Raw genomic sequence first — 27,800 nt, 5'->3', positions numbered from 1 at the left:
CATTGCGCATGGGCGTCGACTCCATCTTCGATTGTTTTCCCTGCAGAGGGTGAGGTAGGAGTTGTACTATAGTAATAGTGCCCGCGCAATGAAATGTGTAAGTATGTACCTATTAAAGGTTTAAATAATATATATACAAATGTACAAAATTGAAGGTAACTTCTGAACTGCTACAGGCTTCCGGGGAGGTGGGTGGCCCATGTGAATCTCAGCGACTGATGCCACGAACAGATGTACACTGGGTAAGTGACATTTTCAGTTCGATGGCATCTGTCGCTGTAGATACACATGGTCTGCATAGACTAGTAAGCAGTTATTTGCCCATAAGCGGTGGATTAGCCTGTAGGAGTAGAAGTTGTCTGAAATAGAGTTCTTAATACAGCTTGACCTACTGCGGCTTGTTGTGTGGATAGCACATCTATACAGTAGTGTTTGGTGAATGTGTGAGGCGTAGACCATGTGGCTGCCTTACATATTTCATGCATTGGGATGTTTCCTAAAAAGGCCATTGAAGCACCTTTTTTCCTTGTTGAATGTGCCCTGGGAGTAATGGGCAGTTGTCTTTTTGCTTTAAGGTAGCAGATTTGGATGCATTTAACAATCCATCTGGCTATACCTTGTTTTGATATTGGGTTACGTGCATGAGGTTTTTGGAATGCAATAAATAGCTGTTTAGTCTTTCTGATGTTCTTTGTTCTGTCAATGTAGTACATTAATGCTCTTTTGACATCTAATGTATGTAGTGCTCTTTCAGCCACAGAATCTGGCTGTGGGAAAAAAACAGGTAGTTCTACCGTTTGATTTAGATGGAACAGTGAAATAACTTTTGGTAAAAATTTTGGATTAGGTCGTAGGACGACCTTATTTTTATGTATTTGTATAAAAGGTTCCTGTGTTGTGAACGCTTGAATTTCACTTACTCTTCTCAGAGATGTAATGGCGATGAGAAAGGCAACTTTCCAGGTTAGGAATTGTATTCCGCAAGAGTGCATGGGTTCGAAAGGTCGGCCCATGAGTCTTGTTAGGACCACGTTTAGGTTCCATGAAGGAACAGGTGGTGTTCTTGGTGGTATAATTCTTTTAAGACCTTCTATGAATGCTTTGATGACTGGTATCCTATACAAGGAAGTTGAATAGGTAGTCTTCAGGTATGCAGATATTGCTGCAAGGTGTATTTTAATAGAAGAGAAGGCTAGCCTTGCTTTTTGTAAATGGAGCAAGTAATTTATTATATGTTTTGGAGTTGCGTCTAGTGGTTGTATCTGATTATGATGGCAGTAACAAACAAATCTTTTCCACTTACTTGCGTAGCAGTGTCTAGTGGATGGCCGTCTGGCCTGCTTTATGACCTCCATACACTCTTGGCTAAGTTGTAAGTGTCCGAATTCTAGGATTTCAGGAGCCAGATTGCTAGATTCAGCGATGCTGGATCTGGGTGTCTGATCTGTTGGTTGTGTTGCGTTAACAGATCTGGTTTGTTCGGCAGTTTGATGTGGGGTACTACAGAAAGATCTAGCAGTGTTGTGTACCAGGGTTGTCTTGCCCACGTTGGTGCTATTAAAATGAGTTTGAGTTTGTTTTGACTCAATTTGTTCACTAGATAAGGGAGGAGAGGGAGAGGAGGAAAAGCGTAAGCAAATATTCCTGACCAGTTCATCCATAGGGCATTGCCTTGGGATTGCTTGTGTGGGTATCTGGACGCGAAGTTTTGGCATTTTGCGTTCTCTTTTGTTGCAAATAAGTCTATCTGAGGTGTTCCCCAGAGTGTGAAGTAGGTGTTCAGAATTTGTGGGTGGATTTCCCATTCGTGGACTTGTTGGTGATCTCGAGAGAGATTGTCTGCCAGTTGATTCTGGATCCCTGGAATAAACTGCTATGAGGCGAATTTGATGGTGGATTGCCCACTTCCATATGTTTTGAGCTAATAAGCTTAACTGCGTTGAATGTGTCCCTCCTTGTTTGTTTAGATAATACATCGTTGTCATGTTGTCTGTTTTGACAAGGATGTATTTGTGGGTTATGATTGGTTGGAAAGCTTTTAGTGCTTGAAAAACTGCTAATAATTCTAGATGACTTATATGCAGTTTTGTTTGATGTATGTTCCATTGTCCTCTTATGTTGTGTTGATTGAGATGTGCTCCCCACCCTGTCATGGAAGCATCTGTTGTTATTACGTACTGTGGCACTGGGTCTTGGAAAGGCCGCCCTTTGTTTAAATTTATACTGTTCCACCATAGAAGCGAGAGGTAAGTTTGGCGGTCTATTAACACCAGATCTAGAAGGTGACCCTGTGCTTGAGACCACTGTGAGGCTAGGCATTGTTGTAAGGGCCTCATGTGCAGTCTTGCGTTTGGGACAATGGCTATGCATGAGGACATCATGCCTAGGAGCTGTAGTATTGTTCTTGCTTGTATTGTTTGATTTGGAGACATGTGTTGAATGACTCTGTTGAAATTGTGAATTTTTTGTGGAGTTGGCATTGCTACTCCTTTTGTCGTGTCTATTATGGCTCCTAGATATTGCTGTACTTTGCTTGGCTGAATGTTGGATTTTGCAAAGTTGACGGTGAACCCTAGTTTGTAGAGGGTTTGTATGACTTGATTTGTGTGGTTTGAGCATTGTGTGAGCGAACTGGTTTTGATTAGCCAGTCGTCTAGATACGGGAATACATGTATTTGCTGCCTTCTGATGTGTGCAGTGACTACTGCTAGGCATTTTGTGAATACCCTTGGAGCGGTTGTTAAACCGAAAGGCAATACTTTGAATTGGTAATGTATTCCTTTGAATACAAACCTTAGATATTTTCTGTGTGATTGATGTATTGGTATATGGAAATATGCGTCTTTGAGGTCTAGGGTTGTCATGTAGTTGTGTTTTATGAGCAATGGTAACACTTCTTGTAGTGTGACCATGTGAAAGTGGTCTGATTTGATGAATGTGTTTACTACTCTGAGGTCCAGAATTGGTCTCAGTGTTTTGTCCTTTTTTGGTATCAAGAAGTACAGTGAATAAACTCCTGTGTTTATTTGTGTGCTTGGTACTAATTCTATTGCATTTTTTTGCAGTAGTGCTTGAACTTCTATCTCTAGAAGCTGTGAATGGTGTTTTGATAAATTTTGTGATTTTGGTGGTATGTCTGGAGGGAATTGCAGGAATTCTATGCAATAACCATGTTGGATAATTGCTAGGACCCATGTGTCTGTAGTTATTTCCTCCCATGCTTCGTAATATTGACCTATCCTTCCCCCCACTGGTGTTGTGTGGGGGGGGGGTGAGTGACGTGTGAGTCACTGCTTGTTGGTAGTGGTTTTGGGGCTTTGAAATCTTCCTCTATTCCTAGGGAATTGCCCTCCTCTATACTGGCCCCGAAAGCCTCCCCTGTACTGTCCCTGGTAGGTGGACGGTGCGGACTGTGAGGTACTGGCTTGTGTGGCCTGACCCCGAAACCCTCCTCTAAAAGGTGTTTTGCGGAAGGTGGTATAAGATCCTCTGCTCTGCGGGGAGTAGAGTGCGCCCATGGCCTTGGCAGTGTCAGTGTCCTTTTTGAGCTTTTCTATGGCTGTGTCGACCTCCGGACCGAACAGCATTTTTTCGTTTACTGGCATGTTAAGTACTGCCTGCGGAATTTCCGGCTTGAATCGAGACGTTCTGAGCCATGCGTGCCTACGGATGGTAACCGACGTATTAATGGTCCTTGCGGCTGTGTCTGCTGCATCCATAGAGGAGTGTATTTGATTGTTGGAAATGTTTTGACCCTCTTCAACAACCTGTTTTGCTCTTTTTTGTAGATCTTTTGGGAGATGTTCAATGAGATGCTGCATCTCATCCCAGTGGGATCTGTCGTATCGCGCTAGCAGCGCTTGTGAGTTTGCGATGCGCCACTGGTTTGCTGCCTGGACAGCGACCCTCTTCCCGGCTGCATCAAACTTTCTGCTTTCTTTATCTGGGGGAGGTGCATCCCCAGAAGTGTGTGAATTTGCCCGTTTTCTGGCAGCCCCTACCACCACAGAATCTGGTGGCAGCTGAGAGGTGATGAATACAGGGTCCGTTGGAGGCGCCTTATACTTTTTGTCCACTCTAGGCGTTACTGCCCTGCTTTTGACTGGCTCTTTGAAGATCTCCTTTGCATGGCGAAGCATGCCTGGGAGCATAGGCAGGCTTTGGTAGGAGCTGTGGGTGGAGGAGAGGGTGTTAAATAAAAAGTCATCCTCTACTTGTTCAGAGTGTAGTTCCACACTATGGAACTGAGCTGCTCTAGCCACCACTTGTGAATAGGCTGTGCTGTCCTCAGGTGGTGATGGCCTAGTTGGGTATGTGTCTGGGCTGTTATCAGACACAGGTGCATCGTACAAGTCCCACGCGTCTTGATCCTGGTCGTCGTGGCTCATGGCGGTGTGAGCTGGCGAATGTGACGGGGTGTAAGTTGGTGAAGCCGGAGTTACAGGTGGAGGCGAGGGAGGAGGTGTTACCGTCTTTGCTGTTTGTTGCTGAGGAGCCTCTCGTGCTACAAACTGAAGTGTTCTTTCTTTTGACAGGTGGAAGGGTACTGATCTTCCCTGTCCCCTGCTGAGTCGGACGATCTCGACACTGAATGGGCCTTTTTCGGTGCCGATTGTTGGTCACCGTGAATTTGGGTTGAGCCATGGCCGGTTGGCAGTGGCGTCCCCTGGGCCTTTTTGCCTTTTTTAATTTCTGATCTCGACGTCTTACTCACAGTTTTTGTATGGTCGAGTTCGTCGGAGTCTGAATCCTGGATGGAAAAGGATTCCTCCTGTTCCTCTTCTGTCTCGAACTGTTGATGCTCTTTTGGCGTGGACGCCATCTGCAGTCTTCTCGCTCGACGGTCGCGAAGAGTTTTTCGGGACCGGAACGCCCGACAGGCCTCACAGGATTCTTCGCTGTGCTCGGGTGACAGGCACAGGTTACAGACCGAGTGTTGGTCCGTATAGGGATATTTGTTGTGGCATTCAGGGCAGAATCGAAACGGGGTCCATTCCATCGGCGTTGTTCTCCACGCGGTCGGGCCGACTAGGCCCCGACGGTGTGCCGAAATCTACCCCGAAGGGCACCGAAGCGCTTCGATGTTCAATGCGTCGTCGTATGTGTTTATCTCGAACCGGATCGCAACGATACCGTCGAAAATCGTCCGTTTTCAGCTATCTTTCCGTTCCGAAACTCGGAGCGACAGGAACACGTCCGAACCCGATGGCGGAAAGAAAACAATCGAAGATGGAGTCGACGCCCATGCGCAATGAGCACAGAAGGAGGAGCCACTCGGTCCAGTGACTCGAAAACACTTCTTCGAAGAAAAACAACTTGTAACACTCCGACCCAACACCAGATGGCGAGCTATGCAGACCATGTGTATCTACAGCGACAGATGCCATCGAACCCATGTTTTTCTTGAAGGATGCAGACTTCTTCCTGTACCACTGCTTGAAGAAGGTGTCTTCGAGGAACTGGCAGTAGGACTGGGAGTTGAGCTTGACTCCATCCTCAACCCGAAAAGGCCCCACAAGCTCATCTTTGATGATACCAGCCCAAACCAGTACTCCATCTCCACCTTGCTGGCGTCTGAGTCGGACTGGAGCTCTCTGCCCTTTACCAATCCAGCCACGGGCCCATCCATCTGGCCCATCAAGACTCACTCATTTCATCAGTCCATAAAACCTTAGAAAAATCAGTCTTGAGATATTTCTTGGCCCAGTCTTGACGTTTCAGCTTGTGTGTCTTGTTCAGTGGTGGTCGTCTTTCAGCCTTTCTTACCTTGGCCATGTCTCGGAGTATTGCACACCTTGTGCTTTTGGGCACTCCAGTGATGTTGCAGCTCTGAAATATGGCCAAACTGGTGGCAAGTGGCATCGTGGCAGCTGCACGCTTGACTTTTCTCAGTTCATGGGCAGTTATTTTGCGCCTTGGTTTTTCCACACGCTTCTTGCGACCCTGTTGACTATTTTGAATGAAACGCTTGATTGTTCGATGATCACGCTTCAGAAGCTTTGCAATTTTAAGAGTGCTGCATCCCTCTGCAAGATATCTCACTATTTTTGACTTTTCTGAGCCTGTCAAGTCCTTCTTTTGACCCATTTTGCCAAAGGAAAGGAAGTTGCCTAATAATTATGCACACCTGATATAGGGTGTTGATGTCATTAGACCACACTCTTCTCATTACAGAGATGCACATCACCTAATATGCTTAATTGGTAGTAGGCTTTCGAGCCTATACAGCTTGGAGTAAGACAACATGCATAAAGAGGATGATGTGGTCAAAATACTCATTTGCCTAATAATTCTGCACTCCCTGTACTATGTCTATGTAAAAATGGCAATAAGCTATTTTCTAAGTGGACACAGTGCAAAAATCTACAGTTCCTGGGGAAGGTAAGTAAAGGTTAAATTAGGAGGTAAGTAAAACACTTACAAGTCTCAGTCCTGGGGCATAGGCAGCCCACCGCTGGGGGTTCAAGGCAACCCCAAAGTTACCACACCAGCAGCTCATGGCCGGTCAGGTGCAGAGGTCAAAGGGGTGCCCAAAACACATAGGCGCCTATGGAGAAGAGGGGTGCTCCGGTTCCAGTCTGCCAGCAGGTAAGTACTTGCGTCCTCTGGGGGCATACCAGTGGGGTTTTGTAGAGTACAGGGGGACGGGGAGGTGCACAAGTAGGCACACAAAACACACCCTCAGTGGCACAGGGGTGGCCGGGTGCAGTGTGCAAAGCAGGCATCGGGTTTTAGGTAGGAAACAATGGAGGGACCCGGGGGTCACTCTGGCGGGGCAGGCAAGCACAGGGGGGGCTTCTCAGGACAGCCACCACCTGGGCTAGGCAGAGGGTCGCCTGGGGGTGACTCCTGCGCTGAAGTTCGGTTCCTTCCGGTCCTGGGGGCTGCGGGTGCAGTGTTGGTTCCAGACATCAGGTCCCTTGTTACAGGCAGTTGCAGTCAGGGGGAGCCTCTGGATTCTCTCTGCAGGTGTCGCTGTGGGGGCTCAAGGGGGTCGTGTCTGGTTACTCACGGGCTGGCAGTCACCAGGGAGTCCTCCCTGAGGTGTTTGTTCTCTGGATCTCAAGCTCGGGCGTCGGGTGCAGTGTGTGAAGTCTCACGCTTCCGTCAGGAAACGTGCAGTCTCGGAAAGTTGTTTTTGTTACAATGACATAGCTGGGTTTGAACAGGGCCGCTGTTCATGGGAGTTCCTTGGTCCTTCAGTCCAAGGCAGTCCTCTGAGGCTTCAGTGGTCGCTGGTCCCTGTCGGATGCGTCGCTGGAGCAGGTTTTCGAAGTTGGAGACAGGCCGGTAGGGCAGGGGCCAAAACAGTTGTCGTCTTCCTTCTCTGCAGGCTTGTAGGTAAGCAGTCCTTTCTTCAGGTTGCAGGAATCTGATTTCCTGGGATCTGGGGAGACCCTAAATACTGAATTTAGGGGTGTGTTTAGGTCTGGGAAGGCAGTAGCCAATGGATACTGTCCTTGACGGTGGCTACACCCTCTTTGTGCCTCCTCCCTATTTGGGGAGGGGGGGGGGCACATCCCTAATCCTATTGGGGGAAATCCTCCAAACTCAAGATGGAGGATTTCTAAAGGCAGGGTCACCTCAGGACACCTTAGGGCCTGTCCTGACTGGTCAGTGACTCCTTGTTTTTCTCGTTATCACCTCTAGCCTTGCAGCCAAAAGTGGGGGCAGTGGCCGGAGGGGCGGGCATCTCCACTAGCTGGGAGGACTTGGGGCGCTGTAACAAAGGGGGTGAGCCTTTGAGGCTCACCGCCAGGTGTTACAGTTCCTGCAGGGGGAGGTGAGAAGCACCTCCACCCAGTACAGGCTTTGTTCCTGTCCACAGAGTGACAAAGGCACTCTCCCCAGGTGGCCAGCAACATGTCTGGTGTGTGGCAGGCTGGCAGAAACTGGTTAGCCTACACTAGAAGTCAGATTGGTATTCAGGGAGCATCTTTAGGATGCCCCCTGGGTGTATTTTACAATAAATTGCACACTGGCATCGGTGTGCATTTATTGTGCTGAGAAGTTTGATACCAAACTTCCCAGTTTTCAGTGTAGCCATTATGGAACTGTGGAGTTCGTGTTTGACAAACTCCCAGACCATATACTCTTATGGCTACCCTGCACTTACAATGTCTAACGTTTTGCTTAGACACTGTAGGGGCATAGTGCTCATACATATATGGCCTCACCTGTGGTATAGTGCACCCTGCCTCAGGGCTGTAAGTCCTGCTAGAGGGATGACTTACCTATGCCACAGGCAGTGTGAGGTTGGCATGGCACTCTGAGGGGAATGCCATGTCGACTTAGTAATTTTTTCCCCACCAGCACACACAAGCTGTGAGGCAGTGTGCATGTGCTGAGTGAGGGGTCCCTAGGGTGGCCTAAGACATGCTGCAGCCCTTAGAGACCTTCCCTGGCATCAGGGCCCTTGGTACCAGGGGTACCAGTTACAAGGGACTTACCTGAGTGCCAGGGTTGTTCCAATTGTGTAGACAAAGGTACAGTTTAGGGAAAGAACACTGTTGCTGAGGCCTGGTTAGCAGGGTTCAGCACACTTTCAAATCATAACTTGGCATCAGCAAAGGCAAAAAAAAGTTAGGGGGTAACCATGCCAAGGAGGCATTTCCTTACAACCACCTATTGCATGATTTCTATGTAACATAGGACTTTTGCCTGCTTGCCATCTGAACTGGCACCTTGCTCAGTTCATGAAAATGAATCAAGTGCTTCAATGATTCATGGTGCTCCGATACACTATGAAAATGGATACAGCAACATGATTTGACAGGTCGAGGGTGAAGAGAGAGAAAAGCAGAATAAACCTTAGATTTTTGGAAGACTATCATCTCAAAAGAAACTCTTCCTGGGTCGAACACAAATAAAATACATTCTTGGCTTTTTCCAGAGATTGTGAACTGCAAACGCATATGTGCTGCCCCAGACATGAAAGGTAGCCTGCAAAAGAAGCAACATTTTGGTAGAAATTGGGCTAGAGAATCAAACTGTCCTTAAGGGAAAGAAATTTCACTTTTTGAAATTAAATGTGGCTCCCGCAGCTCATTGCAAACTAAGTTTCCTATGCCTCTAGGTAGCAGGAATGTGGAATTATCTATCTTTAAATGAAGTTCTAAGGAGCACATTAAACTTCGCACTTGTATAGCGCACTACTCACCCGTTAGGGTCTCAAGGCGCTGTACGCATACCACTGTGGAACCCCTCCTGGCTTTTCCCTGTGAGGCGCCCACCCCTGGACAGCCCCAGGGTGAAGCCAGGCATCCAAGCGCTGTGAGGGCCGTTGTGAAGATTAAGCAAGCTATTGCCCAGAGTTACAGAGTGGGACCCATTAATTAGATTAGGCACCAAGGCGAGAATTATCTGGTCCAAGGAATTGAGCCCAAGACCCACCGAGGTGGGAATTGAACCCTGGTCCCAGGCCAGATCTCTGCATCAGGGTCAGCCCCTCTAACCATTGTGCCACACTTCTTCACATTCAATCTTTTGTCTGAATGCAGCCCACTATACCCCTGGTGAACGTTGTATTATATAATGTAAACTTTAAGGACCAGATTGGACTGTACAGCGCACAATGGCAGAACTGTAGCACTAGATTCTCAACTATGGAACACCTTAATCCTAGGTTTCAGGAAACACCCTCCGTACCTAAAGAGTAACACCTTCCAGGTGACCTCTGCAGCAGACTGTATGAAGAACTACTCCCTTTCCCCAGCATGACCAACATGCGCAAAGGGGATCCACTCAAAACAACACCTGAACCCTGACTTGTGAAGTCTCTCATACACAACACAATCTATTCTTGTAACCAGTAAAAAAAGTGGGGCTTTTTGAGGGATCTCACACTAAACCTTATCCAAGATATAAGATATGCCCTTCTGGAGACAGTCTGGTCCCAGACAAAATTGTATTACTTAAACAGAGCACTTACTCGGCCATCCTCTGTTCTTCGACTAATCTTGCTTGACTGAAAAGCTGGCAAAGAGGGCTTAATGTACAATGACCGGTTGCTATGTACAGAAATTGATTTCGGAGTCATCAGCTTCTGCACCGGAGGGTAGTGAGACTCAATCTGTAAAAGACCAAAAATAAGATTAGAGCTAGAACACCTTTGGCAGCTGTGCAACTATGTTGTGGTTTTAAGTATTTCTATACAAAACATGACTGGTCCCATTTGCCAAACTAGAAACAGAGAAATAATCATGATTGTTTGAAAGTGCCCCTTTTAGACATGGTCACCCTCCACTTATTTACAAGGGTACTGAGGTTTTTTGACTGAGGTGCAACAGGTCCCCAGTGCAGTGCTCTTTCCCCAAAACAGGGAACATGGTGTACAACTTGCACACTCCTCCACACTTAAGTCCTCAGTAAATGGTACCCCCTGGTATCTAGGACCTGGGTAGAGGATAGGGTCCCTAATGGCTGCAGCACAGATTTGTGCCACCATCAGAGACACCCCTAAAAATGAGACACACAGCTGCCATTGTAGACTGTCACCGGGTGCAAACCAGGAGAAAACACAACATGGTACACCAGTGTGCGCCATGCCCCCCCCCATCACTGCAGCTAAGTATATGTAAGTCACCACTGAGGCAGTAGGACTAAGAGGCCTAAGGTAGGATGGACCACACTTAGGGCATGGATATATCTGCACAAGTGGATATGGCCCTGTGATGCTCCGCCCCACTGCTGAGCATTGTAAGTGATCTAGGAAGCCATTTTAAGGTATGCGCTGGACACTCGTCAACACGTGTAACACAGACACATAATAGCTTCACTGGACCCCATGGTGTTTTGTATCAAACACCTCGTCTTAATTTCAGGATCATGACTGTAGGACGATGGCCTGGTGTGTGGTGAGCACCTATGGTGTAATCACCTTATATGAGGCGTACATATCCCCTATTAGTGAGGTGTTGTCAGTGTCTAGAAAGCCAGGGCTCTCTAGATGTAGCTGTGGTTGAGCAGCAAAGACATATCTAGAAGACATGCAAAGCCTATGCAATACCACTATACTCGCACAGCACTTTCACACATGAATGAACCATAGTGTTACAAAAATAAAGGTACTTTATTATGGTAACAAATACCAAAATACTGTATGGGCAACATCCCACTATTATGTAAACATTAGGAGTTAGTGATTAGCATTAAAGGCAATGGAGAACAGTCAAAACAAGAGCAACTACTGAAGGCAAAAGGGGGGACCAAACCATATTCTAAGTGGAATGCAAAAGTCAGGCCCCCATCTAAGGAAGTGGAATCGGTATAGGGAAGTTGTAGGTGCTGGGAACCCCAAAACGTAAGTATCAGATTGCCCCCCAGCAACCAGGAGAAAAGAGCTAAGTATCTAGTTCTCCCCAAACCCACCAAGAGAAATTCAGAAGAGGATTTTGCAAGACCCAGACAAGACTGCAAGAAACCAAAGGTGGATCCTGGTAAAGGAAGACCAGTAAAGGAAAGGGACCAAGTCCAGTTTGCGCTAGTGTGTCGGTTGTGGCAGGAGCCGCTACCAAACTGTTTGTGGATGCAGGACCAGATCGACGGTGGACAAAGAGCGTCAGCAGTGCAGCACCATAGCAGCAGAGAAGTTCCTGAAGTGATGCATTCGATGTCCCATGTCGAAAGGAGAGTGGCATTCAGTCAGTGGTATGGAAAAACCACCAACAGGAATTGGCAAAGGCAAGAGTCGTGGATTAAGAGATGCAGGGGTACCGGGGACTAGCAATGTCCAGGGGGACTCAAACCACAGAGGGGAGTCCCAGGTGACCCTCAGCAGTGAGGAGAGTCGCAGGAAGAGGAGGCAGCCTCCTCAGACAGCAAGCACAGAAGTCACAGTGAGATCCCCCAGCACACTCTGAAAGGAGTTCCACGTTGTTGGAGAAGCACACAGAGGGCTCTGCATCACAAGGAAGTGCTGAGGCTACACAGAGCCTGACAGGTGCAAACTGGTTTATGCAATGAGGGTACCAAATATGCCTTCAAAGCATGCCAGTGGCTTGGGGAGGCTACCTGTAGGAAGTTGGCTCTGTATGCACTATTTCAAAGTAAGGAATAGTATGCACAGAGTCCCAGGGTTCCCCTTAGAGGTAAGATAGTGGCAAAAAGAGATAATACTAATGCTCTATTTTGTGGTAGTGTGGTCGAGCAGTAGGCTTATCAAAGGAGTAGTGTTAAGCATTTGTTGTACATACACACAGGCAATAAATGAGGAACACACACTCAGAGACAAATCCAGGCCAATAGGTTTTGTTATAGAAACATTTCTTTTCTTAGTTTATTTTAAGAACCACAGGTTCAAATTCTACATGTAATACTTTGCAAGAAAGGTATTGCAGGTAAGTACTTTAGGAACTTTGAATAATCACAATAGCATATATACTTTTCAAATAAAACACTTATAGCTATTTTAAAACTAGACACTTAGTGCAATTTTCACAGTTCCTAGGGGAGGTAAGTAATTGTTAGTTCTTGCAGGTAAGTAAACCACCTACGGGGTTCAAGTTTGGGTCCAAGGTAGCCCACCGTTGGGGGTTCAGAGCAACCCCAAAGTTACCACACCAGCAGCTCAGGGCCGGTCAGGTGCAGAGTTCAAAGTGGTGCCCAAAACGCATAGGCTTCAATGGAGAAGGGGGTGCCCCGGTTCCAGTCTGCCAGCAGGTAAGTACCCGCGTCTTCGGAGGGCAGACCAGGGGGGTTTTGTAGGACACCGGGGGGGACACAAGTTAGCACAGAAAGTACACCCTCAGCAGCACGGGGCGGCCGGGTGCAGTGTGCAAACACGCGTCGGGTTTGTCGTTGAAATCAATGGGAGACCAAGGGGTCTCTTCAGCGATGCAGGCAGGCAAGGGGGGGCTCCTCGGGGTAGCCACCACCTGGGCAAGGGAGAGGGCCTCCTGGGGGTCACTCCTGCACTGGAGTTCCGATCCTTCAGGTCCTGGGGGCTGCGGGTGCAGGGTCTTTTCCAGGCGTCGGGATCTGAGAGTCAGGCAGTCGCGGTCAGGGGGAGCCTCGGGATTCCCTCTGCAGGTGTCGCTGTGGGGGCTCAGGGGGGACAACTTTGGTTACTCAGTCTCCGAGTCGCCGGGGGGTCCTCCCTGAAGTGTTTCTCCACCAGTCGAGTTGGGGTCGCCGGGTGCAGGGTTGCAAGTTTCAAGCTTCTGGCGGGAAACGCTGTTGTCTTTAAGTTGCTCCTTTGGAAACAAAGTTGCAGTCTTGGGTGAACAGGGCCGCTGTTCTCGGGAGTTTCTTGGTCCTTTTAGAGCAGGGCAGTCCTCTGAGGATTCAGAGGTCGCTGGTCCAGGGGAAAGCGTCGCTGGAGCAGTTTTCTTCCGAAGGGGGGAGACAGGCCGGTAGAGCTGGGGCCAAGGCAGTTGGTGTCTCAGTCTTCTCTGCAGGGTTTTTCAGCTCAGCAGTCCTCTTCTTCTTAGGTTGCAGGAATCTGAGTTCCTAGGTTCAGGGGAGCCCTTAAATACTAAATTTAAGGGCGTGTTTAGGTCTGGGGGGGTTAGTAGCCAATGGCTACTAGCCCTGAGGGTGGGTACACCCTCTTTGTGCCTCCTCCCAAGGGGAGGGGGTCACATTCCTATCCCTATTGGGGGGAATCTGCAAGATGGAGGATTTCTAAAAGTTAGAGTCACCTCAGCTTAGGAGACCTTAGGGGCTGTCCTGACTGGCCAGTGACTCCTCCTTGTTATTATCATTATTTCCTCCGGCCTTGCCGCCAAAAGTGGGGCCGTGGCCGGAGGGGGCAGGCAACTCCACTAGCTGGAGTGCCCTGTGGTGCTGGTACAAAGGGGGTGAGCCTTTGAGGCTCACCGCCAGGTGTTACAGCTCCTGCCTGGGGGAGGTGATAGCATCTCCACCCAGTGAAGGCTTTGTTGCTATCCACAGAGTGACAAAGGCACTCTCCCCATGTGGCCAGCAACATGTCCAGAGTGTGGCAGGCTGCTAAAACCAGTCAGCCTACACGGTTAGTTGGTTAAGGTTTCAGGGGGCACCTCTAAGGTGCCCCCCAGGGTGTAGTTTACAATAAAATGTACACTGTCATCAGTGTGCATTTATTGTGCTGAGAAGTTTGATACCAAACTTCCCAGTTTTCATTGTAACCATTATGGTGCTGTGGAGTTCGTGGTTGACAGACTCCCAGACCATATACTCTTATGGCTACCCTGCACTTACAATATCTAAGGTTTTGCTTAAACACTGTAGGGGCACAGTGCTCATGCACTGGTGCCCTCACCTATGGTATAGTGCACCCTGCCTTAGGGCTGTAAGGCCTGCTAGAGGGGTGACTTATCTATACTGCATAGGCAGTGTGAGGTTGGCATGGCACCCTGAGGGGAGTGCCATGTCGACTTACTCGTTTTGTCCTCACCAGCACACACAAGCTGGCAAGCAGTGTGTCTGTGCTGAGTGAGGGGTCCCCAGGGTGGCATAAGATATGCTGTAGCCATTAGAGACCTTCCCTGGCATCAGGGCCCTTGGTACCAGGGGTACCAGTTACAAGGGACTTACCTGGATGCCAGGGTGTGCCAATTGTGAAAACAAAAGTACAGGTTAGGGAAAGAACACTGGTGTTGGGGCCTGGTTAGCAGGCCTCAGCACACTTTCAAATCAAAACATATCAGCATAGGCAAAAAGTCAGGGGGTAACTGTAGGAAGTTGGCTCTGTATGTGCTATTTCAAAGTAAGGAATAGCATGCACAGAGTCCAAGGGTTCCCCTTAGAGGTAAAATAGTGGTAAAAATAGATAATACTAATGCTCTATTTTGTGGTAGTGTGGTCGAGCAGTAGGCTTATCCAAGGAGTAGTGTTCAGCATTTGTTGTACATACATATAGACAATAAATGAGGTACACACACTCAGAGACAAATCCAGCCAATAGGTTTTGTTATAGAAAAATATCCTTTCTTAGTTTATTTTAAGAACCACAGGTTCAAATTTAACATGTAATATCTTGTTTGAAAGGTATTGCAGGTAAGTACATTAGGAACTTTGAATCATTTCAATTGCATGTATACTTTTCAATTTATTCACAAATAGCTATTTAAAAAGTGGACACTTAGTGCAATTTTCACAGTTCCTGGGGGAGGTAAGTTTTTGTTAGTTTTACCAGGTAAGTAAGACACTTACAGGGTTCAGTTCTTGGTCCAAGGTAGCCCACCGTTGGGGGTTCAGAGCAACCCCAAAGTCACCACACCAGCAGCTCCGGGCCGGTCAGGTGCAGAGTTCAAAGTGGTGCCCAAAACGCATAGGCTAGAATGGAGAGAAGGGGGTGCCCCGGTTCCGGTCTGCTTGCAGGTAAGTACCCGCGTCTTCGGAGGGCAGACCAGGGGGGTTTTGTAGGGCACCGGGGGGGGACACAAGCCCACACAGACTTTTCACCCTCAGCGGCGCGGGGGCGGCCGGGTGCAGTGTTAGAACAAGCGTCGGGTTCGCAATGTAAGTCAATGGGAGATCAAGGGATCTCTTCAGCGCTGCAGGCAGGCAAGGGGGGCTTCCTCGGGGAAACCTCCACTTGGGCAAGGGAGAGGGACTCCTGGGGGTCACTTCTGCAGTGAAAGTCCAGTCCTTCAGGTCCTGGGGGCTGCGGGTGCAGGGTCTTTTCCAGGCGTCGGGACTTAGGTTTCAGAGAGTCGCCGTCAGGGGAAGCCTCGGGATTCCCTCTGCAGGCGGCGCTGTGGGGGCTCAGGGGGGACAGGTTTTGGTACTCACAGTCGTAGAGTAGTCCGGGGGTCCTCCCTGAGGTGTTGGTTCTCCACCAGCCGAGTCGGGGTCGCCGGGTGCAGTGTTGCAAGTCTCACGCTTCTTGCGGGGAGATTGCAGGGTTCTTTAAAGCTGCTCCTTTGGATAAAGTTGCAGTCTTTTTGGAGCAGGTCCGCTGTCCTCGGGAGTTTCTTGTCGTCGTCGAAGCAGGGCAGTCCTCAGAGGATTCAGAGGTCGCTGGTCCCTTTGGAAGGCGTCGCTGGAGCAGAGTTCTTTGGAAGGCAGGAGACAGGCCGGTGAGTTTCTGGAGCCAAGGCAGTTGTTGTCTTCTGGTCTTCCTCTGCAGGGGTTTTCAGCTAGGCAGTCCTTCTTGTTGTTGCAGGAATCTAATTTTCTAGGGTTCAGGGTAGCCCTTAAATACTAAATTTAAGGGCGTGTTTAGGTCTGGGGGGTTAGTAGCCAATGGCTACTAGCCCTGAGGGTGGGTACACCCTCTTTGTGCCTCCTCCCAAGGGGAGGGGGTCACAATCCTAACCCTATTGGGGGAATCCTCCATCTGCAAGATGGAGGATTTCTAAAAGTTAGAGTCACCTCAGCTCAGGACACCTTAGGGGCTGTCCTGACTGGCCAGTGACTCCTCCTTGTTGCTTTCTTTGTTCCCTCCAGCCTTGCCGCCAAAAGTGGGGGCCGTGGCCGGAGGTGGAGTGCCCTGCTGGGCTGTGACAAAGGGGTGAGCCTTTGAGGCTCACCGCCAGGTGTTACAGCTCCTGCCTGGGGGAGGTGTTAGCATCTCCACCCAGTGCAGGCTTTGTTACTGGCCTCAGAGTGACAAAGGCACTCTCCCCATGGGGCCAGCAACATGTCTCTAGTGTGGCAGGCTGCTGGAACCAGTCAGCCTACACAGATAGTTGGTTAAGTTTCAGGGGGCACCTCTAAGGTGCCCTCTGTGGTGTATTTTACAATAAAATGTACACTGGCATCAGTGTGCATTTATTGTGCTGAGAAGTTTGATACCAAACTTCCCAGTTTTCAGTGTAGCCATTATGGTGCTGTGGAGTTCGTGTAAAACAGACTCCCAGACCATATACTCTTATGGCTACCCTGCACTTACAAGGTCTAAGGTTTTGCTTAGACACTGTAGGGGCACAGTGCTCATGCACTGGTACCCTCACCTATGGTATAGTGCACCCTGCCTTAGGGCTGTAAGGCCTGCTAGAGGGGTGTCTTACCTATACTGCATAGGCAGTGAGAGGCTGGCATGGCACCCTGAGGGGAGTGCCATGTCGACTTACTCATTTTGTTCTCACTAGCACACACAGGCTTGTAAGCAGTGTGTCTGTGCTGAGTGAGGGGTCTCTAGGGTGGCATAATACATGCTGCAGCCCTTAGAGACCTTCCCTGGCATCAGGGCCCTTGGTACCAAAGGTACCAGTTACAAGGGACTTATCTGGATGCCAGGGTGTGCCAATTGTGGAAACAATGGTACATTTTAGGTGAAAGAACACTGGTGCTGGGGCCTGGTTAGCAGGGTCCCAGCACACTTCAGTCAAGTCAGCATCAGTATCAGGCAAAAAGTGGGGGGTAACTGCAACAGGGAGCCATTTCTTTACAGTAACCATGCCAAGGAGGCATTTCCTTACACTACCCCTCCCAAGCCATGCAACACCTATTTCCAAAGGGAGAGAGTGTTGCCTCCTCCTCCCAAAGGAAATCCTTTGTTCTGCCTTCCTGGGCCTGAGCTGGTCAAGCAGCAGAAGGACAGAAACCTGTCTGAAGGGTGGCAGCAGCATTGGCTGCCCAGAAAACCCCAGAAGACTGGAAGGAGCAATGCTGGGGGTCTTCTAAGGAGTCCCCCCCAGAGTACATGGAATCATAAACCAATACTGGCAACAGTATTGGGGTATGATGCCTACATTTTGATGCCAAACATGCCCAGTTTCGGAGTTACCATTATGTAGCTGGACACAGGTAGTGACCGGTGTCCAGTACACTGGTAAAATGGCTTTCCCTGCACTTACCAAGTCAAGGAAAATGGAGCTTTAGTTCCTAGGGGACCTCTGCTCATGCAGGGGTGCCCTCATACACAGGTACTTGCACCCTGCCCTCTGGGCTAATAGGGTCTACCATAGGAGTGACTTGCAGTGACCAGTAGTGAAAGGGTGCATATGCACCTTTTCATGCAGGCAGCAATGGTAGGCCTGCAGACACATTTTGAATGGGCTCCTGTGGGTGGCATAATACATGCTGCAGCCCATGGGAAATCACAGGTGTCCCAATGCCCTGGGCACTGGGTACTATGTACTAGGGACTTACATGGGGGCACCAGTATGCCAATTGTGTGGTGTTGTATGTCATTAACAACCAAATTTAGAGGGAGTCACTGGGGTCCTGATTGGCAGGATCCCAGTGAACACAGTCAAATCATGCTGACATCAGGCAAAAAGTACAGGTAACCATGCCAAAAAAAAGGGTACTTTCCTACAATGTCAGCCTCTGGTTTATGCTGATGCGCACCCAGAGGGCACCTTAGATGTGCCCCCTGCACTCCACCAGTCTGTTGGTATGCTGACTGACTAGTTTTGTCCAGTCTGCCATCACCAGACATTTTTGACCCCCTGGAGGTGAGATTCCATGCCAGAAACAATCCCTGCTCCAGAGAGGGGCGTTACAACCCATCAGGATAGCTAGCAGATATGCATACCAAGACTGGAATCTTCAAAGACCTGCCTTTGGTATGCAACACCCCAGCTATGCCAGTCCTGGGTGACGCCACCCTTGCCCGAGACCCATTTCGCACCAGGAAAGGGTGGAAAATTAGATAGTCAGTAGGCACGTATAACCCCTGGGCTAACCACAAACCCTCAGGTAGGGTATACGAGGTGGACACTCGAAGAAGTGCTCCACCATCTTGGTTTTGGTCTCCTTCAAGAAACCCACAACACACCATCACCTAAAACAGATTCCCCAGCGCAGATGGAACAAGATCACCGAAGACCAACTGACCCACTCCCGGAACCCACCAATCTACACCACCGACACTGACACAGAAGCCCACAAACTCAGGCAATGGATCGACAACTGTGCCAACACTTTTGCCCTAATCAAAAAACCTAACGGATGCACTGACAGAAAGGCCTTCTGGTTCACCGCCGATCTCCAAGATTCCAAGCAAACATGCCGAAGACTCGAGAAGAATTGGCGCCAAGATCAGACACCAGATAACCACACAGCCTTCAAGAATGCCATCTGCAGACACTACCAACTCATCCGAACAGCCAAGAAAACCGCCTTCAAAGAACGCATCGACAACAAGGCACACAGCTACAAGGAGCTCTTCAATATCACGAAGGAGCTCTCAAACGTCACAGACATCCGTGACAGCTCACCACCCACCAGCCTCCTGCTCTGTTGGACCCACGATGACACCATCAAATTCACGAACACCATACACTCCTGCTCACCATCCGACCCCTCCCCTCACCACATCTTCAACAAAGCAAGCTCCGTCATCGCACCCCAACTCCAGAAGTTCACCAGCAGTTCCTTCAAGACCACCACCTTCCCAGAGAGCTGGAAACATGTAGAGATCAACACCATCCTCGAGAAACCCAAGGCGGACCCAAAGGACCTCAAGAACTTCCGGCCCATCTCCCTGCTCCCCTTCCAGGCCAAAGTCAGAGAAAACTGTCAACAAACAACTGACCCGTTTCCTCAAGGAGAACACCAGCCTGGACCCATCCCAATCCGGATTCCATACCACAGAACTGCCTTCATTGCCGCCACCAACGATATCAGGACCATACTTGACAATGGCGAAATGGCAGCCCTCATCCTCCTGGACTTCTCAGCTGTGTTTAACACAGTCTGCCACAACACCCTATACACATGCTGTAGGAAGTTGGCTCTGTATGTGCTATTTCAAAGTAAGGAATAGCATGCACAGAGTCCAAGGGTTCCCCTTAGAGGTAAAATAGTGGTAAAAATAGATAATACTAATGCTCTATTTTGTGGTAGTGTGGTCGAGCAGTAGGCTTATCCAAGGAGTAGTGTTAAGCATTTGTTGTACATACACAAGACAATAAATGAGGTACACACACTCAGAGACAAATCCAGCCAATAGGTTTTTATATAGAAAAATATCTTTTCTTAGTTTATTTTAAGAACCACAGGTTCAAATTCCACATGTAATATCTCATTCGAAAGGTATTGCAGGTAAGTACTTTAGGAACTTCAAATCATAAAAATTGCATGTATACTTTACAAGTTATTGACAAATAGCTGTTTTAAAAGTGGACACTTAGTGCAATTTTCACAGTTCCTGGGGGAGGTAAGTTTTTGTTAGTTTTACCAGGTAAGTAAGACACTTACAGGGCTTAGTTCTTGGTCCAAGGTAGCCCACCGTTGGGGGTTCAGAGCAACCCCAAAGTCACCACACCAGCAGCTCAGGGCCGGTCAGGTGCAGAGTTCAAAGTGGTGCCCAAAACGCATAGGCTAGAATGGAGAGAAGGGGGTGCCCCGGTTCCGGTCTGCTTGCAGGTAAGTACCCGCGTCTTCGGAGGGCAGACCAGGGGGGTTTTGTAGGGCACCGGGGGGGACACAAGTCCACACAGAAATTTCACCCTCAGCGGCGCGGGGGCGGCCGGGTGCAGTGTAGAAACAAGCGTCGGGTTCGCAATGTTAGTCTATGAGAGATCTCGGGATCTCTTCAGCGCTGCAGGCAGGCAAGGGGGGGATTCCTCGGGGAAACCTCCACTTGGGCAAGGGAGAGGGACTCCTGGGGGTCACTTCTCCAGTGAAAGTCCGGTCCTTCAGGTCCTGGGGGCTGCGGGTGCAGGGTCCCTCCCAGGCGTCGGGACTTTAGGTTCAAAGAGTCGCGGTCAGGGGAAGCCTCGGGATTCCCTCTGCAGGCGGCGCTGTGGGGGCTCAGGGGGGACAGGTTTTTGTACTCACAGTCTTAGAGTAGTCCTGGGGTCCTGCCTGAGGTGTTGGATCGCCACCAGCCGAGTCGGGGTCGCCGGGTGCAGTGTTGCAAGTCTCACGCTTCTTGCGGGGAGCTTGCAGGGTTCTTTGGAGCTGCTGGAAACAAAGTTGCAGCTTTTCTTGGAGCAGGTCCGCTGTCCTCGGGAGTTTCTTGTCTTTTCGAAGCAGGGGCAGTCCTCAGAGGATGTCGAGGTCGCTGGTCCCTTTTGGAAGGCGTCGCTGGAGCAGGATCTTTGGAAGGCAGGAGACAGGCCGGTGAGTTTCTGGAGCCAAGGCAGTTGTCGTCTTCTGGTCTTCCGCTGCAGGGGTTTTCAGCTAGGCAGTCCTTCTTCTTGTAGTTACAGGAATCTAATTTTCTAGGGTTCAGGGTAGCCCTTAAATACTAAATTTAAGGGCGTGTTTAGGTCTGGGGGGTTAGTAGCCAATGGCTACTAGCCCTGAGGGTGGGTACACCCTCTTTGTGCCTCCTCCCAAGGGGAGGGGGTCACAATCCTAACCCTATTGGGGGAATCCTCCATCTGCAAGATGGAGGATTTCTAAAAGTTAGAGTCACTTCAGCTCAGGGCACCTTAGGGGCTGTCCTGACTGGCCAGTGACTCCTCCTTGTTTTTCTCATTATTTTCTCCGGCCTTGCCGCCAAAAGTGGGGCCTGGCCGGAGGGGGCGGGCAACTCCACTAGCTGGAGTGTCCTGCTGGGTTGGCACAAAGGAGGTGAGCCTTTGAGGCTCACCGCCAGGTGTGACAATTCCTGCCTGGGGGAGGTGTTAGCATCTCCACCCAGTGCAGGCTTTGTTACTGGCCTCAGAGTGACAAAGGCACTCTCCCCATGGGGCCAGCAACATGTCTCGGTTTGTGGCAGGCTGCTAAAACTAGTCAGCCTACACAGATAGTCGGTTAAGTTTCAGGGGGCACCTCTAAGGTGCCCTCTGGGGTGTATTTTACAATAAAATGTACACTGGCATCAGTGTGCATTTATTGTGCTGAGAAGTTTGATACCAAACTTCCCAGTTTTCAGTGTAGCCATTATGGTGCTGTGGAGTTCGTGTTTGACAAACTCCCAGACCATATACTCTTATGGCTACCCTGCACTTACAATGTCTAAGGTTTTGTTTAGACACTGTAGGGGTACCATGCTCATGCACTGGTACCCTCACCTATGGTATAGTGCACCCTGCCTTAGGGCTGTAAGGCCTGCTAGAGGGGTGTCTTACCTATACTGCATAGGCAGTGAGAGGCTGGCATGGCACCCTGAGGGGAGTGCCATGTCGACTTACTCATTTTGTTCTCACTAGCACACACAGGCTTGTAAGCAGTGTGTCTGTGCTGAGTGAGGGGTCTCTAGGGTGGCATAAGACATGCTGCAGCCCTTAGAGACCTTCCTTGGCATCAGGGCCCTTGGTACTAGAAGTACCAGTTACAAGGGACTTATATGAATGCCAGGGTGTGCCAATTGTGGATACAATGGTACATTTTAGGTGAAGGAACACTGGTGCTGGGGCCTGGTTAGCAGGGTCCCAGCACTCTTCTCAGTCAAGTCAGCATCAGTATCAGGCAAAAAGTGGGGGGTAACTGCAACAGGGAGCCATTTCTTTACACAAGCCCCCCCCAGCCCACAGGCCAGGAGACTCAGCCAACGCTGGAAGAGTCTTCCTAGTCTGTCAGGCGAGGAAGAGTAGAGGAAATGGCTGGTTTGTTGCAGGGCCTACTCTGCCTTACATCCTCCTGTTCAGGTCATTCCCTCTGGGGAACTGACCCACTTCCACAGTGATAGGACCTAGTCTGAACTGCCTCTTGTCTGTGCTTTTTATGTCTTCACCCATTCTCTCTATTTTGAGGTCAGAGGTATCCACCTCTGCTAATCTTATCTTAGCCAGGGTCACCCCTAGCTCACCCAAAGAGGTTACCCAGAGCTGGAGTAACCCCACCATGACCAACAGGGTCAGGGGGCCTAACTTGTTATTTGGCATGGGGTCAGACCACCATGCCAAGGATAGTGCAGCCATAAAGGCTAACACCCAGCAGAGGCCACTGACAGCTGTCAGTGCCCAGAACCACACCTTTAGCTCTTCACCTACAAGGGAAGGGGCTAAGTTACAGGCTTCTTTGGGTTCAGGGTGCCTGTCTGCTGTATTAGAGTGGGGGGTTACCACATCTTGTAGTAAACACCCTTCTTCTACTCTTTCTTCTGTTAGCTGAGGAGCCACCCACTCAGGCTTAACAGTTGCCTGACTAGCCAGGACTTCTTGTGGGTCAGGTTGGACTTTATCAGAGCCATTTTTGGAGTTCTCCCCTACTGGAGCAGAATCTCCTTGGCTTGCTGGAACCTTGGCTAAAGGTTGTCCACCTTTCCTACTCTGTTTCCTTTTCTTTTTCCTCTGGGGCCTACTTGCATTTACTGCAGAGGCAGGCACTCCAGAATCCTTGGGAGAGGACTGGCCCTGGACCAGTTCTTCTCTTAGGCTCTGACTAACCTCTGGGTAGTCATTTCCAAGGAGACAATCAAGGGGGAGGTCTGTACTGACTACCACCCTTCTCCAGCTAAAAGTTCCACCCACTTCTATGGGCACAAGAGCCACAGGCCTATTAGTGACCCTGTCTGGGCTAACTCTTACTCTGGCCATCTCACCTGGGATGTACTGGTTTGAGAGCACCAGCCTGTCATGCACAATAGTGTGACTGGCACAAGTGTCTCTCAGGGCAGTGGCTGGGATTCCATTCACCTGTAGGTGGTGGAAGTGTCTACTTCCCTCTGGAATCTCCAACTCACCTGTTGGGCCCATTTTCCAGTTGAAAGCTATGAAGACCTCCTCATCTGAGGAGTCATCTCCAATGGCTACACTGGTTACCCCTGGAATTTTGTTCTGGGGTTTGTTTTTGGGACAAGAAGTGTCCTTGGTGTGGTGCCCAGACTGTTTACAGTTGTGGCACCATGCCTTAGTGGCATCCCAGTTCTTACCCTGGTACCCACCTTTGTTTTGGGTTGTGTCTTGGGGCCCACCCACCTGTTCTGGTTTTTGGGGGCCTACAGAGGACTCTTTTTCTTTGTTTCTAGTGTCACCCACTTTCTCCTGGGGAGTTTTTGTAACCCCTTTCTTTTGGTCACCCCCAGTGGAAGTTTTGGTTACCCTAGTCTTGACCCAGTGGTCTGCCTTCTTTCCCAATTCTTGGGGAGAAATTGGACCTAGGTCTACCAGATACTGATGCAACTTTTCATTGAAGCAGTTACTTAAAATGTGTTCTTTCATAAACAAATTATAAAGCCCAACATAGTCACACACTTCATTTCCAGTTAACCAACCATCTAGTGTTTTTACTGAGTAGTCTACAAAATCAACCCAGGTCTGGCTCGAGGATTTTTGAGCCCCCCTGAATCTAATTCTATACTCCTCAGTGGAGAATCCAAAGCCCTCAATCAGGGTACCCTTCATGAGGTCATAAGATTCTGCATCTTGTCCAGAGAGTGTGAGGAGTCTATCCCTACACTTTCCTGTGAACATTTCCCAAAGGAGAGCACCCCAGTGAGATCTGTTCACTTTTCTGGTTACACAAGCCCTCTCAAAAGCTGTGAACCATTTGGTGATGTCATCACCATCTTCATATTTAGTTACAATCCCTTTAGGGATTTTCAACATGTCAGGAGAATCTCTGACCCTATTTATATTGCTGCCACCATTGATGGGTCCTAGGCCCATCTCTTGTCTTTCCCTCTCTATGGCTAGGATCTGTCTTTCCAAAGCCAATCTTTTGGCCATCCTGGCTAACTGGATGTCCTCTTCACTGGGGCTATCCTCAGTGATTTCAGAGGTGTTGGTCTCTCCTGTGAGGGAACCAGCATCTCTGACTATTATTTTTGGAGTCAGGGTTTGAGGGACCCTGTTCTCCCTAGATAGGACTGGTAGGGGGGAATTGTCCTCCAAGTCACTATCCTCTTCCTCTGAGTTGCCACCCTCAGAGGGGTGGGCCTTTTCAAACTCTGCCAAAAGCTCCTGGAGCTGTATTTTGGTAGGTTTGGGGCCCATTGTTATTTTCTTTATTTTACAGAGTGACCTTAGCTCCCTCATCTTAAGATGGAGGTAAGGTGTGGTGTCGAGTTCCACCACAGTCACATCTGTGCTAGACATTTTGCTTCTAAAAGTTGGAATACTTTTTAAGAATCTACAACTGGTTCTAGAATCTAATTCAAACTTTTACAAACTTTTAAACTCTAAAAGAAATGCTAAACAGGATCTAACACAAGGCCCTAGCAGGTCTTTTAAGAATTTAGAAAACTTTTCAAATTGCAAAAATCAATTTCTAATGACAATTTTGGAATTTGTCGTGTGATCAGGTATTGGCTGAGTAGTCCAGCAAATGCAAAGTCTTGTACCCCACCGCTGATCCACCAATGTAGGAAGTTGGCTCTGTATGTGCTATTTCAAAGTAAGGAATAGCATGCACAGAGTCCAAGGGTTCCCCTTAGAGGTAAAATAGTGGTAAAAATAGATAATACTAATGCTCTATTTTGTGGTAGTGTGGTCGAGCAGTAGGCTTATCCAAGGAGTAGTGTTAAGCATTTGTTGTACATACACAAGACAATAAATGAGGTACACACACTCAGAGACAAATCCAGCCAATAGGTTTTTATATAGAAAAATATCTTTTCTTAGTTTATTTTAAGAACCACAGGTTCAAATTCCACATGTAATATCTCATTCGAAAGGTATTGCAGGTAAGTACTTTAGGAACTTCAAATCATAAAAATTGCATGTATACTTTACAAGTTATTGACAAATAGCTGTTTTAAAAGTGGACACTTAGTGCAATTTTCACAGTTCCTGGGGGAGGTAAGTTTTTGTTAGTTTTACCAGGTAAGTAAGACACTTACAGGGCTTAGTTCTTGGTCCAAGGTAGCCCACCGTTGGGGGTTCAGAGCAACCCCAAAGTCACCACACCAGCAGCTCAGGGCCGGTCAGGTGCAGAGTTCAAAGTGGTGCCCAAAACGCATAGGCTAGAATGGAGAGAAGGGGGTGCCCCGGTTCCGGTCTGCTTGCAGGTAAGTACCCGCGTCTTCGGAGGGCAGACCAGGGGGGTTTTGTAGGGCACCGGGGGGGACACAAGTCCACACAGAAATTTCACCCTCAGCGGCGCGGGGGCGGCCGGGTGCAGTGTAGAAACAAGCGTCGGGTTCGCAATGTTAGTCTATGAGAGATCTCGGGATCTCTTCAGCGCTGCAGGCAGGCAAGGGGGGGATTCCTCGGGGAAACCTCCACTTGGGCAAGGGAGAGGGACTCCTGGGGGTCACTTCTCCAGTGAAAGTCCGGTCCTTCAGGTCCTGGGGGCTGCGGGTGCAGGGTCCCTCCCAGGCGTCGGGACTTTAGGTTCAAAGAGTCGCGGTCAGGGGAAGCCTCGGGATTCCCTCTGCAGGCGGCGCTGTGGGGGCTCAGGGGGGACAGGTTTTTGTACTCACAGTCTTAGAGTAGTCCTGGGGTCCTGCCTGAGGTGTTGGATCGCCACCAGCCGAGTCGGGGTCGCCGGGTGCAGTGTTGCAAGTCTCACGCTTCTTGCGGGGAGCTTGCAGGGTTCTTTGGAGCTGCTGGAAACAAAGTTGCAGCTTTTCTTGGAGCAGGTCCGCTGTCCTCGGGAGTTTCTTGTCTTTTCGAAGCAGGGGCAGTCCTCAGAGGATGTCGAGGTCGCTGGTCCCTTTTGGAAGGCGTCGCTGGAGCAGGATCTTTGGAAGGCAGGAGACAGGCCGGTGAGTTTCTGGAGCCAAGGCAGTTGTCGTCTTCTGGTCTTCCGCTGCAGGGGTTTTCAGCTAGGCAGTCCTTCTTCTTGTAGTTACAGGAATCTAATTTTCTAGGGTTCAGGGTAGCCCTTAAATACTAAATTTAAGGGCGTGTTTAGGTCTGGGGGGTTAGTAGCCAATGGCTACTAGCCCTGAGGGTGGGTACACCCTCTTTGTGCCTCCTCCCAAGGGGAGGGGGTCACAATCCTAACCCTATTGGGGGAATCCTCCATCTGCAAGATGGAGGATTTCTAAAAGTTAGAGTCACTTCAGCTCAGGGCACCTTAGGGGCTGTCCTGACTGGCCAGTGACTCCTCCTTGTTTTTCTCATTATTTTCTCCGGCCTTGCCGCCAAAAGTGGGGCCTGGCCGGAGGGGGCGGGCAACTCCACTAGCTGGAGTGTCCTGCTGGGTTGGCACAAAGGAGGTGAGCCTTTGAGGCTCACCGCCAGGTGTGACAATTCCTGCCTGGGGGAGGTGTTAGCATCTCCACCCAGTGCAGGCTTTGTTACTGGCCTCAGAGTGACAAAGGCACTCTCCCCATGGGGCCAGCAACATGTCTCGGTTTGTGGCAGGCTGCTAAAACTAGTCAGCCTACACAGATAGTCGGTTAAGTTTCAGGGGGCACCTCTAAGGTGCCCTCTGGGGTGTATTTTACAATAAAATGTACACTGGCATCAGTGTGCATTTATTGTGCTGAGAAGTTTGATACCAAACTTCCCAGTTTTCAGTGTAGCCATTATGGTGCTGTGGAGTTCGTGTTTGACAAACTCCCAGACCATATACTCTTATGGCTACCCTGCACTTACAATGTCTAAGGTTTTGTTTAGACACTGTAGGGGTACCATGCTCATGCACTGGTACCCTCACCTATGGTATAGTGCACCCTGCCTTAGGGCTGTAAGGCCTGCTAGAGGGGTGTCTTACCTATACTGCATAGGCAGTGAGAGGCTGGCATGGCACCCTGAGGGGAGTGCCATGTCGACTTACTCATTTTGTTCTCACTAGCACACACAGGCTTGTAAGCAGTGTGTCTGTGCTGAGTGAGGTGTCTCTAGGGTGGCATAAGACATGCTGCAGCCCTTAGAGACCTTCCTTGGCATCAGGGCCCTTGGTACTAGAAGTACCAGTTACAAGGGACTTATATGAATGCCAGGGTGTGCCAATTGTGGATACAATGGTACATTTTAGGTGAAGGAACACTGGTGCTGGGGCCTGGTTAGCAGGGTCCCAGCACTCTTCTCAGTCAAGTCAGCATCAGTATCAGGCAAAAAGTGGGGGGTAACTGCAACAGGGAGCCATTTCTTTACACATGCCCCAACGACACAGATCTGCAACAGAACCCTGGACTG

General features: G+C 49.3%; 1 protein-coding gene across 6 annotated transcripts in view; it reads right to left on the bottom strand.

Annotated features, from left to right (window-relative positions):
* Nucleotides 1–27,800, bottom strand: part of NUP153 (nucleoporin 153) — a 630,217-nt gene that overhangs the window by 300,319 nt on the left and 302,098 nt on the right. For all 6 annotated transcript variants that reach the window (XM_069218389.1, XM_069218381.1, XM_069218361.1 and 3 more), the window contains one exon: nt 9,932–10,072. In XM_069218389.1, the coding sequence (XP_069074490.1) occupies nt 9,932–10,072 (141 nt within the window). The remainder of the gene's footprint in view (nt 1–9,931; nt 10,073–27,800) is intronic.

The sequence above is a fragment of the Pleurodeles waltl genome, chromosome 2_1 (genome assembly GCF_031143425.1).
Source record: "Pleurodeles waltl isolate 20211129_DDA chromosome 2_1, aPleWal1.hap1.20221129, whole genome shotgun sequence".
NCBI classification, from domain to species: Eukaryota; Metazoa; Chordata; class Amphibia; order Caudata; family Salamandridae; genus Pleurodeles; species Pleurodeles waltl.
The sequence above is the reverse complement of the archived record's forward strand: the minus strand, read 5'-3'. Positions and strand labels throughout refer to the sequence as shown.